Genomic DNA, 21097 nt, shown 5'->3' with positions numbered 1-21097 from the left:
GAAGCCGCGCCCTGTCGCTGCTGTCGACGGCAAAGATGAAGCCCTGGGTGCCATGGAAGTAGTGCTTCAACAAGGGCCGGAGCTGCAAATTAAACCACAAGATGGAGTAACAATCACCAATGACTGGAGTCACGGTGGCAGGTAGTGATTGGACTAGCTATTGACAAGAGTACCTTGGTTTGGCCACCGACGTCCCAAACAGTGAAGCTAATGTTGGTTAGCAAGCTTCAGGTTAGCGTATCCAAGTGTAGGTAAATTCAGAAAATCCAGGGGTGCCTCAATCTGAATTCTGAAATACTAGTGAAAGCATCTGTGTAGAACTCAATTACGCATCTGATGAGTTCAACTGGATGCGCGTCTAGCAATACGTACATAATCAAGATGAGATGAATTAATTGACCTACCAAGCTTCTCCGCCGCTGCTCAGAAATCAGAATGGGAGATTCAGATATGTAGCTGGAATTCCGAATAGACCCTGCTATGCTCTCTTCCTTCCCTTCGAACTAAAACCGTGTCTATTCAGATATGAGATGAGCACTGGACGCGCTCCGAGACCACGAATGAAAGCACATCGAAACGAAAAATAGCAAAGAAAGAAAAAAGCGCCCCTGCCTTTATGAATTTTCCCATATTTTTTTAAACGAATCGGTAGATGAGCTATCTATTATATTAAAGAAAAAAAGTTAATTTAGACTGAGCAATATATCACCCTCGAAGGAGAGAACAACAACATAACACCAATACAACAAACACGACAACAACAACCACCATAAACTAAAACAACATCAAAACTACTGCAGCTAGTTGGAGAGAGCACAACACGCGCCTCACAACACTACCAATAACAAACGTTGTCGACCAATGCACCTCTGCATGTAGAGCATCGGTCAGACCATCCTCACACCAAATCGATAATCGCCATACGAGACCGACCGCCGTAGAGAGGAACCTGACCGCCAATGCGTTGCGCCAACCACTACCTCCGAGAGCGTCTCGTCGCCTTAGGGACCAAGCTGTCCCGCACTGAGTTGGCTGTCGCTAAGCGGGATTGGCCGCCGCAGGGTCGAGCTATGTCGTCGCCTGCTGGCCTTGCCACCATGGTGTCTTTTCCCGTTGCACCGAGCTAACCACTAGCATGCAGGGCTAGCCGCCGCATCACGCCACCCGTTGTCTTGGCACCACGCCAAACTAACCGCTACTAAATAGTACTAGCTACCGCAATACATTACCCGACGTCTTGCCGTCCCATTCTTTTTGATGCTATATGTGGTCGGTGTTTGAGATGCCGACCACCTTAGACAAAAATTTCTCTTCTTTACTTCTCTCTTGTCTGAATTCATCTGAGTATGAAACTTTTCAGTGTGCTTAGAAATTACGCTACCCACCTATGTGATTTTTTAATAGAAATTTTGGTGTTGATTTTGATCGCGAAATAGTGTCGGGAATCATTGACTGGGGTGGTCGGTTTTTAAATAACGATCACCCCAATGTCTTTAGTACATACACACACCCTACCTACCTACCGGGGAAAATCCCCGTCACGCGCACCCGTGTGCATTCAAAAACTTCGAACGCGGGCAAGCTGGGAGCTGCCACCCGCTCCCAACCAACCGACGATCACCCCATGAACATTTGACTTTTTTAATTCTTCCTCTACCGAAGTCATTTGAGTCTGAAATTTTGCAAGAAGCTTGTAAACTGCAACTCGCGCCTGTTCCGATTTTTCTAGATTTTCTGGTAGCCATTTTGGATCGTAGCCTGAAATTATTTGAGAATGAAACTTCGCACGATGATTCAATACTGCAGACCTGATTCTGTAAATTGTTCCCAGATTTTTCGGTGGTTGATTTGGTCCGTGGAGAAACGATTCAGGGTGGTCGTTATTTGACACAACGATCACCCGGCCTCCAAGATCATTTATCTTTTCCATTTGTCCCTCTGATGAATCCATGTGAGTCTGGAATTCCGTAGGATGCTGCGACATTGTAATCCATTTGATTTGGAATTTATTTGTGGTGATTTAGATGGGAAGTGATTTTGCCATGGTCGTCGGTGGAAGAGAACACCGACCCGGCTGGGTTGGGCTGTGCAGTTGAGTGCAAGAGGATAGGTCACAGCAGTAAGGATGGTGATCGATTTGTGTGAAGAGTCATCGTCGTCACCCAAAAGACAAGAACGGAGTTTGCAAACCAGGAGGAGATGGAGATGGAGATGGAGATATATGGTCGTCACATCAACTCCAAAATGTGAGCATGCATACAGGAAGAGTCGATCTGAGGCCCTTTCTTCAATAAAATTGCGTGTTTGAAAAAAACATGAGCATGCATGCGTGTTAAAAAAAATTGAGCATGCATGCAGGAAGAGTCGATAGGCTAGCTTTGCGTGTTCCAAAAAAAATGAGCATGCATGCGTGTTCGGGAAAAAAAAAAGAGCATGCATGCAGGAAGAGTCGATAGGCTAGCTTTGCGTGTTCAAAAAAAAAAGAGCATGCATGCGTGTTAGTAAAAAAATGAGCATGCATGCAGGAAGAGTCGATAGGCCGTGGTAGGATAACAGGAACACGTACCGACGGTTGGGACGGTGGTGACGACCTTGCCGAGCTTGAGCTTGTAGATGATGGTGCTCTTGCCGGCGACGCCAACCCCCAGCATCAGGATCAGGTTCAGAGGGGCGGACCCTCCTATAGGCAAGGTGGGGCGGCCGCCCCACCTACTGGCGGGCAGCGGTACCTCCCTCTGTCGAGTCTTGCATGGCTGTGTCCAGCCGATTAGAGGTGGAGAAGAAAGAAATGTTTGATGTTGCTGCTATGTGCCTCTATTGATGCCTGCTAGGGAGAAAAGAAACGAAGGAGTAGCTTGGTGGGCTGTGGGCTGGACCGTCGGAAAGAATAAGTTGAGAGCCCCAGAGATGCACCATACTAGCTGTCAGCCCCCATCTATCCTCATCTCACCATCTGAACTCAGACTCCTATGTAGTCTTGCGACGGCATGCATCAGCGGCCAGACGACTAGTGACTCGAACTCCTGAAACCCCCAAATTAGAGACTCGGAGGGTGCAGCTTCCCCGGGTGCCGGGTCACCAACGCTTGAGCCTTGATACCTTAATGGAGGAAGAGGAGGCTGGAGGTGCTCCGCCTACCGGTGCTGCCAGGCACGGCCATGCCTGTGGCCTCGTTACTGCTTTAGCTGCAGCAACGGTTCTGACAAGAGTTGGCATTAGCCGAGGCCGTGGTGCCACTAGCACGAACCCCACCGGGAACAACAACAAAGGAATCAACAAGAAGACTAAAATGGCAGCACCGGCAGGCGGGGCACCTCCAGCCTCCTCTTCCTCCATTAAAGCATCAAGGCTCAAGCGTTGGTGACCCAGCACCTGAGGAAGCTGCACCCTCCGAGTCTCCAATTTTGGGGTTTTAGGAGTTCGAGTCACTAGTCGTCTGGCCACTGATGCGTGCCGCCGCAATACCATAGAGGAGTCTGAGTTCAGATGGTGAGATGAGGATAGATGGGGGCTGGGAGCTAGTATGGTGCACCTCTGGGGCTCTCAACTTATTCTTTCAGACGGTCCGTCCCACAGCCCATCAAGCTACCCTTTTGTTTCTTTTCTCCCTAACAGGCATCAATAGAGGCACATAGTAGCAACATCAAGCATTTCTTTCTTCTCCACCTCCGACCGGTTGGACACAGCCACGCAAGGCTCGAAGGAGAGGGTACCGCTGCCCACCAGCCACCAGTAGCTGGGGCGGCCGCCCCACTCCCTATAGGCAAGGTGGGGAACAGCCTCTTCCATACAAACTTTGAAGGAATTTTAATACGTGGCCTAACCTACCAAAAAAGTTATTTGTCTTGCATCTACCACCTCTCATTCAAATCCCAACAAAATTCCCAAAACAACCAGACATCACTTTTAAAACCAATAATGTGTTTCACATTCCTTTAGGATTGCATTGGCGTTTCTTAAATTTCATGCATATATAATTGTGCTAGAACTTAAATAATGGTGATACCAAATACACAAACCTAAATAAATATTGGTCCTAAAACTCAATTTATCATGATGCACATATAATCAAAATAAGACAATTACAACTAAAGTTTTTATCTACCCTGATGCTAGTGCACCCAGTTTTCTCTACTAGCTTCGCCCCTGATTCCAAATATGCTCTTAGTTTTTTATTGATTTCCTCTCATTATTCCTTTAAAAAACTCTCATTTTTTGGATGAAGAATTTGAATGAGAGAAATATAGAATCTTACGTCACATGCATTCACCCCCCCTAAAAGTCTCTTATTTTTTAGGGATTGAGTAGTAGAAAACTCTTCGCGCGGCCACGAAATAATCCCTTCACTGATGGGATCAATCACAGCCTTTGGATCAATCAACAGCAAATTTTGGCCTTCAATTTCTCTTACCATATGTTATCACAATTGCTACAAAATTAACATAATATTAAAGCACTTTAAAATACAAATCTATTAGTACAACTTTTGTAAAGTAAAAATTTATATAATTTGACTAATTATTGGTCAAATATTACAAAGTTTGACTTTTTTTAAACAAACACGTCTTATACAAATAGATGGAGGGAATACTTTTTAAAAGAATTATGTACCGCTAATCATTATTCCGACTATTTGTGACCTTCATATTATATTATTCCAATCTGAAACCGTAATTAGAATTTTACGAGTTGGATTATCGTCAGATGCTACATATAAACAAACTAGTCGAGGCCATTTTCGCTCGTTGCGAGCTGCTGCTCTCCTAATTTGACTATGCATGCGGCATGCCTGCTGTGCACTGCATGGAGACATTTCCATCAGCACACGCAAAACCTGTTGGCGCCAATGCCTACCGGAGCCCACGAGGCTACGCGACAAGCGGACAAGCCCCCCGCCGGCCCACGGCCTCCCGCGTCCCGCGCATCTTGCCGCCCGACCGCTCCGACACCATGCATCCGCCGAGCACGACGCACCGGCCTTCCCAACCCCACGGCACGCTGCCATGTCCGCCTGGACCACGGATATAACCCGCGCGGAGGCTCGACGAAACCTCGGACAAGGGATACGAAAGCCCCTGGCGCTAAGGTCATGGCGTGCCAGCAGCTGCGGTCGACCAGCCTGCCCGTGAGGCCGCACGCCCTGGTGCAAGAGCTCGAGGACGACCTGCAGGGGCTCCGCTCCGGCGCGGTGGCGTCGGAGGCATCTCCCGCGGTGCTCGCGGGGAGGCTCGGCGACGCGTACGGTCGCATTGGGGAGCTCGTCCGGCTTCCCGCCTGCCGCGACGCGCTGTCGAGCGCCCGGTGGAGGAGCGCCGTGGAGGCGGAGCTGGACGCGTCCGTGGCGCTGCTGGACCTCTGCCAGCGCGCCAGAGACGCCGTCTCGTCCGCGAAGCAGCACGCGCGCGCGGCGCAGTGCGCGCTCCGGAGAGGGGACGCCGCGGTCGCCAATGCGGCCATGCGGGGGTACGTCCGGTGCCTGACGAAGGCGAGCAAGCAGGCCAGCGCCAGGAGGGCCTCGAGCAAGCGTGCACCGGTGGACGGCGAGACGCCAGCGGCGGTGAAGGTGTTGTCGGAGGCAGTGGCGGTCACCGTGGCCGTGCTGCAGTGTGTGGCGACGTCACTGTCCGCGCGAGTTGCAGACACGAGGAAGAGCAAGTGGTGTGTTGTGTCGAAACTGTTGCGTAGCGATTGGTCACTTGGTGTATGTGAGGAATTGAACGGCGATGATGTTGTGCTGAGGACTCAGGAGATGATGGAGGAATTAGAGGACGATATCGAGGACGTTGAGAGAGGTCTGGAGCATCTGTTCAGGCATATAGTTCAGAGCAGAGTTGCCCTGCTCAATGTGCTTACCCTGTAACCACACCCCAAATGTATATAGGTTGCCTTTGGTTTCCCGCACGACTCTAACCTGTATTGCACTAGTGAGACAGGTTGTGTATGTGACATCAGGTTGTTTGATTGTCCACATAGTCATATAGTTTTTAAGATGAGATGCAAGAGAGTTTGTTTATGTCCCGTATGCACATATGGTGTGGTAATATTGTACTAGTTCTTGTTAGAATACCTCCAGGTAAAACAAATAGCAAAATAATGTTCACAACGTAATCTAACATAATGGCATGTCTAAGATGCAAAAAGACAAAAAAAACTTGTGCAAATCAAAATCCTTAAGGAGAATCACTTACCTTTTTACCTTGGTGTATGACAAGAACATAAATAAAAATATCAACCCTACATAGTGATAACAGAGAGGGGTAAGAGAGTTATGGCAGTAGATCTACGCTAAATCCCACACAAGAGAACAAATTTTGCACCAACAACAGAGAGGGGAAGGGATGGGAGTGGGAAAAAAATAAGGAGAAATCTTACTTTTTTTTCCCGACATGCTGCACAAATTGGGGAGCAGTCACCTTTGCAGCACAAGAGAGAAGCAAAAGGAGAGAAGAGATTAGGGAAGGGAAGAAAAGAAAGGAACGGTGACTGTTCTTGGGTTTTGGCTCTGTGGATCTCCTGCATCCAGGCGAGGTGACTAGAGAGAAGAGAGGATACCGGAAGATAGGGCCAAAGTGAGTGAGAACATACAAGGTGGGTGAGGGAAATGGGGACGGTGGCAAAGAAGAGCGGTGACCATAGCTTGACGCGCTTCTTCGTCTTGCACGCGTGGAGCTAGAAGAAATGGGCACAGGATGCTCCCAATCTCGCACCGCACTGTCATGTACGTGGGATGTGCAGCGGAACTGGACTAAGCCAATGGGTTGGTTGTCGCAAATGTTGCTAGAAGGAGATGATACAAAAGGGGACAACTTCACTAGGACGATTGGACATAAGGATAATACATAAACAAGACTAAACCGGCTCCTTCTGTCTTGGCATCTTCTTCTACCTTTGACTCAATCTTCCTCGGAACCCCTCTACTCTGATTCTAGTTCGACAACTGTGGTTATCCTCCCCTATGTGCTTCTCTATCTTCATTTGTATCCCTCTCTGTACTCAAATTTGGTTGCGGCAATGTAGATACCAAATTTGAGGGAATTTGGTGCTTGTGTGTTAGTTTGATTGCTCGATTCGATTGAGGTTTGTGACATTGGTATCAGAGCCTGTTACCACCTTCTGCCATCAGTTGTCGCCGATTGAGTTCTCCTGCCATGACTTGGGAGGAAGAGTGGGCTGCTATGTTGGACGAGAGGAATGCGAAGATTCAGCAACAGCTCGCACAACTTATGGAGATGATGGCTGAGGACCGCACCAGGAGAGCCAAGCATCATGAGGAAATGATGGCCATGCTAAATGGTATGGCATTGCAACCTTCGTCGCCGGCCTCTTCTCCGGTTTGGAGCACCAACCCCGCCCCTAACGTCACACTCCTCCACCATCCCGTTTCGACTTCACCACTCAATGTGGATGTGGAGCCGGTTCCCCGAGCACCACTCAATTCACAAGTGGAGCGGGAGAATCCCAAGTTAGAGAAGGCGATCATGACTTCCTCTGTCGAGTCATCCTATACTACCTCCTCTACCACAAGACACATAGCCTTCTCAGTGCGACCACCATCGGTTTTGCGTTAATGACTCCGGGGCTGTTCAGCGCCATCTCCACCGTTGCGTCCGCGCCAAGGGCCACGTGATCCACGTGAGTCTGCACCATCATGCCTACTACGACTGGGAACACCGACATCGCGCTCCTCCACCATTTTCCGGCCTTAGTGCTCTCGCCCTTCAATGCGCAGCTAGAGTGTACCATGTCGGAGGAGGCAACTCCTCTAATCGTAGATGAACTACCGCCGGTCATTGTCTCCGCAGTCATCAACGCCAACCACGAGCTGCCCTCCTTCACCGTCACTAACCCCCCGCAGTTTCCCCTTCTGCCACCACCTCCACACTGCAGCCACCACGAGGGACCTACTGGTCGACACGCTCGATGGCGTCAGAGGGCGCGTCACAAACGCCGACACCTTCAGAGCAGTGTCACCAACCTGTAGTTCCCTGTTGCACCGAAGATAGTGGATAAAGCGGCTCATCTCCGCCGCACCAACCTTCAGTTCCTCCCTGTCTTTATGTGCGTCGATCGCGAGGACTGCCACTTCACCAATCCGAAGTTCAATGCCAAGCATGTCGTGGTCACCGACGCCCTCCTCGTTATGCACCCAAAGTGCTCGATGTGGTGCCTCACCTCCGGCTCCAACATCGCCCTACCTATGGCTAGGGTTCAAGGGCCCAGACATCCATCGTGGCCACCATGGTTGTGTCCATGCATGTTGTTAGGAGAGCGAGGCCAAGATTCATTCAGGTATGCAACTAGATCAACTAGAAGAGTAGAGAGAGAATTCGTGTGGGAAGGAATTTGCAAGCACAATTGGTGTGAGGATTTCCCTTGCTTACGGACCAACAATTGCCACTAGATCAGAGCAAAGAGTGATGTCAACAATGGAGAATCCTTAACTGAGCATCAATCTTCGATTCCTCAGCACACAGAAGCGTGATAGTGAAGTGTCTCTCCAGCCTAATTGAAAATCAAAGAGTATTTTCCTGTTTCGTCCAATTGCTCTACTAGTTGTCGAGAGGCAAAGACAAGACAATTCATTAGTAGAAAATTTTGTTCTCCTGGGGAAATTGCATCCAGCTGCACTGGCCAACTGCACAAATCTGTAGCAAATAATTTTAATGGGGCAATTCCAGCATGGGTCAGCAACTTATCAGACCTCATTGAATTAGGCCTAGGATAGAACAACTTTGACGAAGGTGATGTTCTGGATAGCATTGGAGACCTGAAGGGCCTAACATGGCTATTTCTGGGACAATACAATCTTAGGGGAGATATACCAACTTCAGTGTTTGATTGTTATCATTGGGGACACTGCACCTCTCATGCAATCAAATAAACCGATGTGTTCCCCAAGGCGATATCCAAACTAAGGAACCTGTGCAAAATTGAGCTCTACCGAAACAACTTGAATGGTGAAATTCCTAGTGAGCTTGTAACTCCTACCTTGTTATTTGAATTTGAGGTGTCTCAGAATCATTTAACTGCTATGCTGCCTAAGGAGATTGCCGGCCTGAAGAAGTTGAGGATCTTCCATATATACCGGGATAACTTCTCTAGTGAATTGCTTAGCTTTTACTCTTCCTGCAAGACATTTCAAAGATTCAACATAAGTCAAAATTAGTTCAGTGGGCGTATTCCAGGTGGAAAGTGGGGATTGCCTAATGTTGTGATAATTGATGTTGCTGATAATGGATTTCTTTGGGGCAGATCTTCTGCTATAGGCATGTCAGTCACTCTAAACGAGCTGTCTGTTCAGAACAACAAATTCTTTGAGGAGTTTCTAGGGGTGTTGGGGAACAACAGGGGCATGTCAACTATCCATATAATATTCAAATAGATTCAGAAGTTTGCTTCTTGTTTCAGTGAGAAGATCATCAATATTGCCTCCATTGTCTTTGCATTGGTTTCATTGATGGTGATTGCAGTTATTTGCTGGGCTTTGGGAACTAATATACCGGAGCTTGTATCAAGTGCAGAGCACATGACTGGGTTTTCTGGTCCTCATTACTTCATGAAGGAATGAGTGACATATCAAGAGCTCATGAAGGCAACCGATTGCTTTTTAGAGAGTGTTGTGATTGGAAGGGGTGCTTGTGGCACAGTCTATAAGCCTGCTATGCTTGATGGCCAGAAAATTGCAGTCAAGAAGCTGAAGTCTCAAGGAGAAGGTTCCAACATGGACATAAGCTTCTGAGCTAAGATAAACACACTTGGAAATGTCATGCATCGCTACATTATCAAACTATATGGTTCTTGTTCCCATCAAGACTCCAACCTTATCTTGTGTGAGTTCATGGCAAATGGTAGCTCAATTCAGTGGAACGGAGTGGATCATCATCGTCATCGGCTTGAGGGCAAGCCGAGTTTCAAGGGAGGAGGAATGTCATGTACGTGGGTCGTGCAGTAGAATTGGGCTGAGCCAATGGGCTGGTTACGGACCATGCTGCTGGAAGGAGATAATACAAAAAGGGGACAACTTCACCATGAGAGGATTGAACAAAAGGATAGAACATAAACAAGACTGAACCGACTTCTTCTTCTACCTCAGCATCTTCTTCTACCTTCGACTCTATCTTCCTCGGAACCCCTCTTCTCTGATTCCAGTCCGGTGACTATGCTTATCCTCTCCTATGTGCTTCTCTATCTTCATTTGTATCCTTGTCTGTACTCAGATTTGGTTGTGGCAATATAGATACCGAATTTGAAGGAATTTGGTGCTTGTGTCTTGGTTTGATTGCTCGATTTGATTGAGGTTTGTGACACGTGCGAGCCTAGGTTAGAAACGCCCGATTTCTACAGTTCTGGGAGCCACGCTGAGAAGCACTTTTTGCATCGGAGCTAGGAAAATAATCATATGAAACCTAGTCTAATATATTGAGGCTCTGGATCTAATTTAGATACTATTTGGCAGAGCTCCCACTACAAGATCTATATAGAATTTAAAGTTTGTAGGATAAAATAAAGTGGTTTAAATATCTATTTTTAGTTAAAAATAAAAACAATATGTCTAAATAAATAATCCTCAATCTGCCCATAGCTCTAGCTCTATTTTTTTTTGAGCTAAGTATGATCAGCTCCAAGAATTCTTGGAGTTAGAGCCCTGCCAAACATAACCTGTAATAGCCCAGAATCCAAATTTGCTTAAGCCTACCCGCACACTGGGTAAACCACACACTCCACCAACCTGTTTACGCTTCTATCCTCGTTTTGTGAAAAATGGTTAACTCGAGGCTGATGGTATGGACTCTAGTGACTTTATAAGTTGGTTCCACCCTTACACAACTAGAAGGTGGCACTATACACGTGTACTTATATAGTTATGGGCCTCTCACGGGCTCAATCCAAATTGGACCAGATGTCACATACACCCACTCAAAGGACCTGATGTTCTCATTGGACCAACATACCCACACTCGGACAAATGACCAAAAAATATTCCCTCTTAGCACACATCCTTGCGTTAGTGCCATCACAAATGCCATGTTGTGTGCCCACTCAGGACCCACACGCGCCTTGTGCCCACTCAGGACCCATATGCCCGTGCCCCTTACCCGCACGCGTCCGTGTAACCACGAGGGTCGGTGATGATACCATTTGTAATAGCCAAAAGTCCAAACTGGCTTGACACGTGAAAATTTATTTACTTCCTTGTTTCATCACATATGATTTCTTTTGCCTACATCATAAGTTTTATTATAATTTTTACCATGTGTCACAATATGAATTAACTCTAGACCCCAAATACATTAGACCATGTCTCATAGGATTATTTTCAGTTGAGCCAGGCCCCGGAGATAGTACATGCTAGGGATTTTAATTTCATTTTACAAATTTTTCACCAGCGAAAAGACCAAAATTCGTGAAATTCTGCCAAAATTTCGGTCGTCCTATACTCTGCAGTGAAAGGAAATTTTAGAATTAGATATTTCGTTCCCCTTCGAAAATCCTGAAGGATTAAAATTTTGCCGATCCCTGGTATAGGTATATACACCCAACCAAACGCACCCATAAATTTTGGATCCTATTGTCACGAATGTATTTTCAATGGCCATTAAATTTTTACTGAGCATAAGCTACATTTTCTATCTATTGGATCAGCAGTCTATGAGACAACACAACTATCTCTGCGCATATACAATGGCAACAAGAGTGAGTGTCACACCCGGTTTCAAAAGGATTTCACGAATTATGTATTTTAGTATAACTTTTCGCTTCGAATTCCGATTTTGATAATCTTGGGTTCTATGAAAAGCTTGTGAAGTGCTCTACATGATTGTACAGAAATCCATCCCATTTGATCATATCAAAAATTCATGAAATTCATCTCTTTGTTTCGGCTTCAGCTACTTCTTTTTTATTGCATCTATGAGACCTACTAAAGCATATACTTGACAAACATGTTAGTCTTATTGACTATGTTATCATTAATCACTAAAATCACATACATGTCCTAAGAGAGCCATGTTTGCTACACAAACTAGATGCATTCTACATGTATGCTAGGATCATATTCCATACATGAGGTGATATCATAAGTGAAATCATTACAATGTCATTACATAACGATAAGGTTCATTATAAAAGGACCCATAGGTCTTAAAGGAAACATTAATATAAGCCTCCAATGATAGCGAATCTTCCATCGATCACAGGCGATGTCCAGGGGAGCGTCAACCTAGAACAGTATCTCCGGATCGAAGTCTTCCTCCTAAAACTCCACTTCATCACCAGGGTCTGAACAACAATTGGTCACATCAGGGGAAAGAAAAATAAAAAGGGTGAGTACATAAAGTACTCAGTAAGTGTAGAAAAACATGACATGAGGGTTTAGGATAAGGAATGCTTGACTCTGATTTACTACAACTAAGTCATTCTAACTTGAGACTCAAGAAGATAGAGCAGTCCTATTTACTATGTATGACAACAATACTTTACAAGATATAACTTATCGGATTCCATTCGACTACTAAACTCACCAGGTATTCCATACATAGCTACCAACACATCGGGTCACCACCATCCGACTACAAAAACCAACCATCCAAGATTCTCACTAATCATGAAGAAGTCTAACCCGCTCTTAACCATGAGCACGGTTGGTATATCAGTTTTATACTTTACAGAGGTTACACACTTTACCCATGAATTGTGATTCCCGTATGCCCGTGCTGGCCAATCACTTACACACTTCCTTTGGTGTGCGGCTAGATCTCACTACAAAGCCTTTTTGAAGCGTCTCCTAGCATTCATTTGCCCACTAAGGTTTCACCGTCATACATAAGTGAAGGAATACTCCACCCCAGAGGCTCCCTCTTATGCTTGTAGGTAAAAGACAAGTCCACACAGGCACCTTTCACACCCTACACCACCATATGATTCAAACAGTACTGGGAGAACATCTAATTACTTGGCTAGACCGTATCCATATAAGCCTTGTGGTTGCGCTATTGTGCTGGGTTACATGTCCATGAACCGATCCTTAGCCATCAACTTGGGCAAGACTACCACTAACCACAGGGGTAAACTAACCATCATAAATACCAGAATAACTAAACCACCTGGAACACATCCACAGGTCAACCAGAGATAATCATAACATCACAACCACCTTCGGTCCACCTGCCCAAGCCCCTAAGTCTCCATGTTGCTATGATAAAGTTACGAGAGCAGTTCATCTTGCATAGACTGTTAGACAAATTAACATTTAAACCACCCAACTTGACAGCGCAACGAGCAATTCTACCCACGACACCCAACTACAACATATGTGACAAGGATAATCATGGAAGAATCTAGTAAACCCTAATCATGGGATTCATATTGACAAGCATGCAATAGAAATAAAAGACATACTTTCTACAATGGGGTCAATGTAATCAAGCACACTTGTCTTCTCTGAAGTGCTGCTCAAAGTCACCAAAGTCTTGATCTTGGAAGTTGTCGAATGATTCTAGAACAAACTCCTCTACACGCAAACAACACAAGCAACACTAAGAACAAGCGCTAATCAAAGCAAACACAATAAAAAAATTCTAGGGCTAGCTAGGGCACAATATTAAGAAGATTTGGGCATAAGGATAGCCCAATTAGGAGCAATGACGCAAAAACAATGGCTAAACAAATTTTAAATGGCTAAAAATGATAAAAACTAATTTTCTAGAATTAAACCTAATTTTTAAAAGGACTAAAATATTTATTTACAATTTTTCAAAATTATTTTTCAACATAAAACTAGTTAAAACAATTTTATAGAATTTATTTACATTTTTCTGGAAATAAACTAATCTTATATGTAACCAAACATATTAAAAACATATATTTTATCAAAGAAAACATTTTAAAACATTATCAAAATTAAATCTATATTTTTTGAACCATTTTCCAAAATAAAACATTTATTCTAACATTAAACCTATTTTTAGAAATAAAATAGAATTGAAAACCTATTAAAAACATTTATTTAAAACATATACTAATTCCTGGAATTTTTCTAATAAAGAAAAAGTTATTTTCGAAATTATTTTATTTCATGAATTATTTTTCTAAAGGAAAATTGAATTACTACGCAACCGACGATGTCATTGCTGACTAGGCATGCTGACTGGGCTCGTGTTGCTAATTGGGATGCCACGTAGGACAAAAACACCGACGTGGCATGTTGAAGTGGACATGTTGACTTGGTCGAGGCTAATTAAATTATGAGTGTTGATTCTCGATCTAACGGTACGGATCAAACACGCGAACATGGATCTTTTCTATCTTATCCTAGCCACCTAATCTAGATCGGACGGAGGAGGAGGAGGACGAGCTGCGAAGCGTGACCAAGTGTCGATGATGAACTCGTTTGACGGTGGACTTCAACAGCGGAGGCTTGACAACGAAGAGAGCTCGGTGCAACGGCTGAAACTCAAAGGCGAGAAGTGGTGGACGACGAGATGTGGATGAAGGGCACATGCGCGAGCTTGAACAACATCGAGGAGGTGCGGAACGACACAATGACGGTGGCGGGGTGCAACGGAGCTACGACGGCATTGCGTGGGTTCTCTGGTGGCGCAAAAGCTACAGGATTGGAGGGCTTGAACGCGGTGTGGCAAAGGGAAGCTCGACCGAGGGTGGAATCGTGGATTTATAGAGAGATGGGGGCGATGTGGAGCGCGGCATGGAGATCGTGCGGTGGTGGTTGCGGGCGACGATTGTGATGACACGATGAAAGGGATGACCAGGGGGATCTACGTGGTAGAGATCAGAGAGAGGGAGAAAAACATGCGTGACAATGACATACACTTGGGGAGCACTTTGTAACAAATGGAAAATAAAGAAGTTTTGGGGAACTGAATCCCATCCTATGGAGATTTTTCTATCTAAGTTGTCTGGAACAAAGGAACGGGGGTTCATGATTCACATGAAAAATATGGAACAGCCTGTTCCATACAAAATTTGAAGGAATTTTAATATGTAGCCTAACCTACCAAAAAAGTTCTTTGTCTTGCATCTACCACCTCTCATTTAAATCCCAACAAAATTCCCAAAACAACTAGACATAACTTTTAAAACCAATAATGTGTTTCACATTCCTTTATGATTCCATTATCGTTTCTTAAATTTCATGCATATATGATTGTGTTTTTCTATTACTGGGTTCTACACAGGGGCGAAGCTAGAACATAAATAATATTGATATAAGATACACAACACAAAGTAAATATTGATCCTAAAGCTCAATTTATCATGATGCACATATAATCAAAATATGACAATTACAACTAAAGTTTTGATTTACCCTGGTGCTAGTGCTCCCGGTTTTCTCTACCTAGCTTTGCCCCTGATTCCAAATATGCTCTTTTTTTTTTATTGATTTCCTCTCAACCTTTAAAAAAAAACTCTCATTTTTTAGATGAAGAATTTAGAGAATGAGAGAAATATAGAATCTTAGGTCACATGCATTCACTCCCTAAAAATCTCACATTTTTTAGGGTTGATTTGTAAAAAATCCTCTGAATGGCCACGAAATAACTCCTTCACTAGTGGGATCAACCGCAACCTTCGAATGAATCTAGATCCTCTGACTTCACCGGTGAAAAGGAAACAATAATTTATGAGAGGATGAACATTATCTTGCAGTTAGGATACTATAGTAATGCGAATGTTCGTGAGGTAATACAACAGATATTCTGATCACAGAAATATTGTAGCATCAAGTCCTATTCATCCATCTACGATTCAATGGCTCACGGTGCAGTGAAGTCACCGTGACTTCACTCCACCGTGAAGTCAGAGGATCTAAACTCACTTCGAATGTGGATTAGACGGATGACATTTACTATTTACACATTGACACTCATTTACTTATTTGCACCAAAGATTTTTCCTATTTGTTTAGCCCATGCTGCTAACATTATCTTATTAGAGTGTGTTTATATTATGTTTGACAGAATTTCAGCTTTTCGCTTCACGTTAAATTTTAAAATTTTATGCTAAAATAAAGTGATTTAAATCTTAATTTTTAGGCTAAAATAAAAACCAAAATAGCTCAAATACCTTAATATACCCATAACTCCACAAATTTCTAATCTAAGAATACTTAGTTCTAAAAATTCTGAATGGAAGCGGGAGCTATACCAAATCAGACCTTAGAAATCACCAAAATTAAGCTCTAAAACTGTCGTCAACTTGCAGGGGTCTGGTCGGGAAATGAAACACCGACCACCTTTGGGTCCCTCACGCGCGCCCGTTAAAACACTCCATACCTCTGGGCCGCAGGGGCCCACACATCGCCCCTCCTTGCCGTAGATGGGCCAGCCGCGGCGGCGCGGCCACCCCCGCGCCCACCACCGGTGCCCGCGCCGTATCGCGCTGCCGGCGGCTGCGCTCGCGCTGCTCTTCCTCGCCGTCTCGCTCCTCTCCGTCTCCCTCCTCTCTGCGCCGCCTCTCGCCGACCGCCCTGGCCTCGCCTCTTCCTCCCGCGGGTTCCTTCGCCGCCCCCCGGTATGGGCCCTAGTTCCTTCTCCCCAGCCTCACCTTGGCTCGTCCGTGCTGCCCGATCTGATTTTTTCTCTCCCTTTCTCTGTCCCGAGACCACAGGCGAATAGCTCTGGCGGCGAACTGGAAGGCTCCGGGAGCGGCGAGGTATTCGGCATTCCAGTTAGATTGCAATGCATGGCTTTTATCGTGTTTTATGTTCTGTATTATTGATAATTGAGTCAAATTTGGATGGATGTTTATTCTGATTTGATCCCTGGGGTTTGGGTTTTGAGTACACTAGTCGCTTCATCACTTCTTTTGAGAATTTTTTTCCGCAAAAAATATTCTTTTGAGGAAAACATGCAGAGATGAATCTGAGTGAACCATATAGCTTGTTCCATTGATGATTCGACTACTTTGTTTGTTTTTTTTAGCATAGGATTTTTTTATTGGAGCTTTCATGTATAAATTGTGACCAATCTGTTATGTTTCACTCGAAATTTAGACACATGAATGGATTGGACCAGATGATCTTTGGCGTTCAAAGCTCGCTAGCAACTTCTATGGATGCAGCAACTCTAGCAATAAATTTCTTGGTGAGCAGTGACTGCTGTAACTTATTACTTAAAATTTACACGATGTGTCGTTCATGTTGGGTATTATTTGCACCTGTGTAGTGGGTGTGATGAATGTACATGTTTATCCTTTTGCATTATGATGACTAGTGAGTTAACTATATCTGCCTGAAGGTCTTGCCTTTTTAAAATATTGCAGATTTCAGCGTTACCACACAGCCAGATCGGTACTTAATTGTTGTTACAAGTGGAGGCCTCAATCAGCAGAGAACAGGGGTGAGATATATCTCTAATTGTCCTTTTGTAGAAGCAGAGTTTCACGCGTGTTAATGGATACTATTAAGAACACCTGAAGTAAACATGGTGTTCTTTTTGCACATGTTTGCAGTGTTGTTATCTTATTGCACCAAACTTAACATCATCTAGTTTATAACAAGTGTCATCAGGACCTGCTCAAACTACCATAGGTACCTAAATTGGTCAAGGTCACCAGGTTATGTAGTTCTAGTATCCTCTTTAGTAAACGTGTAAGTGTGGCACGTCTGATAAAACACCATTTTTTTCTTTTCGTACAATGGACCAGATAAGCTTTCGATGATGAACTACAAGAAGCATGTAAAATTATTTGCCAGTATGGTAGGCCACACTAATAACCCTTTATGTGTGAACTGTCAGGACTTGAGATTGGTAGTTTGCATACTCATTTATGAATGATGACCTACTAACAATTTACTTGCAACTCCAAATTACTTATGTAGTTATGTGCTTGTTTTTCACTATCCTGTACTGCATAACCATGTATTAAACATATCATAACATCTGTTTTTTAGATAGTTGACGCTGTAGTTGCCGCACACATTTTAAACGCGACACTTGTTGTTCCCAAACTCGATCAAACATCTTTCTGGAAAGATTCAAGGTATGCAAGTCTTGAGAGCTTCCAGATTTCAACCCACGTTCTTCTATGACTCGCAAGTGTTTAAATTGAACTAACTCCACTTCTTTTGTACTTAATGATATCTCTGCTGCAGCAATTTTTCTGAAATCTTTGATATCGACTGGTTCATTTCATTTCTCGCAAAGGATGTCAAAATTATCAAAGAGCCTCCGGAAAAAGGAGGTAAAGCCATGCGACCTTATAAAATGCGTGTCCCACGAAAATGTACTCCACGATGTTACTTGAACCGTGTCTTACCGGCACTTCTGAAGAAACATGTAAGTTGTGGAACCTGTGGCTTTACTGGCCAGTTGCTTTCCACTGCATCGTGAGTTCGTGACGCCATATTAAATTCAGTTATATGTTTTTAGTGATCACTATTTTGATTTACTGGCCAGTTGCTTGACCTATACTGTGATGGCCAATTATTTATACCAATTTACATAGCTTTTTGCGGAATTATCTTTGCATGGAGATTTGTCCATAATGCTTGGCTTCTTGCATTGTTTTGTAACTTATTTGCACACTTCATTAGTTTTATGCTTCCTATGTGTAGTTTGATTTCTGTTTCACCTCATTTTTGTGGCTGAGATTACTTGAGAGATTTGAGTTCATAAGAATCCAGTCAGGTAGCTCATTTTACTTTCTGGTGGTGCAGGTTATTCGAATGACTAAATACGATTATAGGCTCTCAAATAAGTTGGACACTGAGCTGCAAAAATTGCGTTGCAGAGTTAACTATCATGCTTTGAGATTTACTGACCCAATACAAGAATTTGGTGAAAAGCTAATACAACGAATGCGGGAGAAGGGCAGATATTTTATTGCTCTTCACCTGAGGTATGCTTCATTTTGTAACATTATTTGAAGCTGTCATCAATCTGCATTTTTCATTTGTTCAAAATTTACATGTTTCAGCTCACCCAGTTGCATTTTTCCTTGACAAAATATGTGAGTGGTGCATATGTTTCTTGGCTGAAAACCTTCTAATTTTTATAATGAAAGCTATTGTATGGATGGTTTAATGTAATGACAACGACTTCCACTTCTTCAGCCCTTTGATGGTCTCAAACTTTTCTCCTAGAGTACACTTGTTTCACCATTTCCATAGTTTCTTTTTCTGTTCTTTTGATGTACCATAAAGCTTCTGCTAAGATCTCTAGTTAGTTCGCTTTCAGCTCCAGCCAGTTCTCTTTGAACTTAAATAAAATGATAACCGAGCAGAAAAAATATGAAAGGCAATCATTTAAAAAGAAAGAAAGAAAAACATAACATATTCTTTCTACGAGATTGTCGCACGCTTCATTAATATATTATGTTTCTGTTTCTTGATCAAGATATGCTTTCTGTCCTGATGGCAGATTTGAACCTGATATGCTTGCCTTTTCTGGGTGCTATTATGGCGGTGGAGAAAAAGAGAGAAGAGAATTAGGTGCAATTCGCAAGCGATGGAGAACCTTGCATGTACGAGCGGTATCATGTAGCCGTTACTTAGTGAGATAGAATTACCTATTGCTAATCTTGTTGTGTTTTCACATTTCAGATAAGTGACCCGGAGAAAGGAAGAAGGCAAGGTAGGTGCCCACTAACTCCTGAGGAGGTAGGGCTGATGTTGAGGGCATTAGGCTATAGCAGTGATGTCCACATCTATGTTGCTTCTGGTGACATATATGGAGGCGAAGATACTTTAGCACCTCTCAAAGGGCTCTTCCCTAATTTCCATACAAAAGAAACAATGTCAAGCAAAGAGGAGCTTGCTCCATTCTTGAAGTTCTCATCTCGCATGGCTGCAATCGATTTCATTGTATGTGATGGAAGTGATGCTTTTGTGGCTAACAACAATGGTAACATGGCCAAAATTCTGGCTGGGCGGAGGTGATGCATTTGTTCCTTTTCTTTTGAATATTTACCTTTTGTCAATCTTTTTTTCCTTTATATGTTTTAGGTCATTCTAACTTCTAATCATCTATTGGTGCTCCCTTCAGGAGATATTTTGGCCACAAGAGAACAATCCGGCCAAACGCCAAACAATTCTATCCCTTATTTATGAGAAGGGAAAATATGTCATGGGATGCATTCTCCTCACGGGTGCGAGTAATCCAGAAAGGATATATGGGAGAGCCCATGGAAGTCATGCCAGGAAGAGGCGAATTTCATGCCAACCCTGCTGCCTGTATATGTGAAAAGACTAGTGGAAACTCTGTAGTCAAATCCAGTTTTAGAAGTAACTGGGAACCTGTTAATGACACAGGAATAAGGAAAGCCATTGGCAAACAACCATACCCTGTCTATACTGACGAAGAGGCGGATGGATCTGATACAGAAGATGATCCCACAAGGAGAGAAGAGACGATTGACATAGAAGCTGACGATGATTCTGTGGTCAGACGAGAGGATTCTGAGCTGGAGGAAATCCTGTCAGATTAGTTCAGTTATGTAGCTGTTTCGTCCAGTTAAGCTATGCAAATCTGACTTTGCATACATGTGTTGTATGTGGCAGCAATTGATGGTTTTGACATCTCCTAAGTAGCTAGATCTGCAGCTCCTGATGTACGTAGATTTTTTGGTGTGCAGTTGTACATCCTCTTTCTCCTAGCTCAATTGGGGCATAATCATTTTTGTCATCTCCGGCATTGTGTCGACCAGAATTTTCCTGCCTTTTATAACATCGCTGCCCTTGCTCATTGCTCATGGAAATGTGTATATTCTGCTTCATTTTCTTTCCTTTTCGTTGAGCCAAATTTTAGGCATCTCTTTTTACAGCTTACTGCTGTTTCTACGCTGGAATCATGTTAACTTATCACGGCACGATGCAGGATTTTCAAATCTTTGTTAGAAGAAAGTAACATGAAGTTTATAATCCCAGCATAGCCTATCTTGTGTTGCTGTCATCGAGTTATTGATCACGTTTTGTTTAATTAACATAAACCAACATTGGAGTGTTTTTGGAACTTTGGGAGAGGATGTTGTAATGTTGTAAAGTGGTGTAAATGACGAAGTATTATATGCATGTCAGATTTGTCTAAATGGGTCTGTCGGTCGGGCCGGGCCCGGCTAGGCATGGCTTACAGGCCCAGTA

The 21097-nt window shown here is 43.8% G+C and overlaps 2 protein-coding genes across 3 annotated transcripts; both read left to right on the top strand.

Annotated features, from left to right (window-relative positions):
• The first annotated feature begins 5089 nt into the window (after positions 1 to 5089).
• Positions 5090 to 5860, top strand: LOC133897039 (uncharacterized). Its single transcript, XM_062337626.1, has one exon. The coding sequence runs from the start codon at positions 5090 to 5092 to the stop codon at positions 5858 to 5860; it is 771 nt and encodes a 256-aa protein (XP_062193610.1).
• A 10414-nt stretch (positions 5861 to 16274) lies between these two features.
• LOC133897851 (O-fucosyltransferase 6-like) lies at positions 16275 to 20715 on the top strand. 2 transcript variants are annotated; one of them, XM_062338678.1, is made up of 10 exons: positions 16275 to 16530; positions 16627 to 16671; positions 17012 to 17102; positions 17281 to 17357; positions 17912 to 18000; positions 18113 to 18296; positions 18677 to 18858; positions 19380 to 19482; positions 19562 to 19893; positions 20004 to 20715. In XM_062338678.1, the coding sequence occupies exons 1-10, from the start codon at positions 16336 to 16338 to the stop codon at positions 20443 to 20445; spliced, it is 1740 nt and encodes a 579-aa protein (XP_062194662.1). In that variant the 5' UTR covers positions 16275 to 16335; the 3' UTR covers positions 20446 to 20715. The 2 variants fall into 2 exon arrangements, with proteins under 2 accessions (XP_062194662.1, XP_062194663.1); XM_062338679.1 differs by lacking the exons at positions 17912 to 18000; positions 18113 to 18296.
• The last annotated feature ends 382 nt before the right edge of the window (positions 20716 to 21097 follow it).

Source organism: Phragmites australis, chromosome 17 (assembly GCF_958298935.1).
Source record: "Phragmites australis chromosome 17, lpPhrAust1.1, whole genome shotgun sequence".
NCBI classification, from domain to species: Eukaryota; Viridiplantae; Streptophyta; class Magnoliopsida; order Poales; family Poaceae; genus Phragmites; species Phragmites australis.
Note: the sequence above shows the minus strand (reverse complement) of the source record. Positions and strands in the feature narration are given on the sequence as shown.

Excerpts from the sequence above, each read along its gene's own strand:
- LOC133897851 (XM_062338678.1), top strand. The coding sequence starts at position 16,336 with ATGGGCCAGCCGCGGCGGCGCGGCCACCCCCGCGCCCACCACCGGTGC. Across the intron at positions 16,531-16,626 it reads GGTTCCTTCGCCGCCCCCCG|GCGAATAGCTCTGGCGGCGA; the intron begins GTATGGGCCCTA and ends CCGAGACCACAG. Across the intron at positions 18,297-18,676 it reads CGGCACTTCTGAAGAAACAT|GTTATTCGAATGACTAAATA; the intron begins GTAAGTTGTGGA and ends CTGGTGGTGCAG.
- LOC133897039 (XM_062337626.1), top strand. The coding sequence starts at position 5,090 with ATGGCGTGCCAGCAGCTGCGGTCGACCAGCCTGCCCGTGAGGCCGCAC.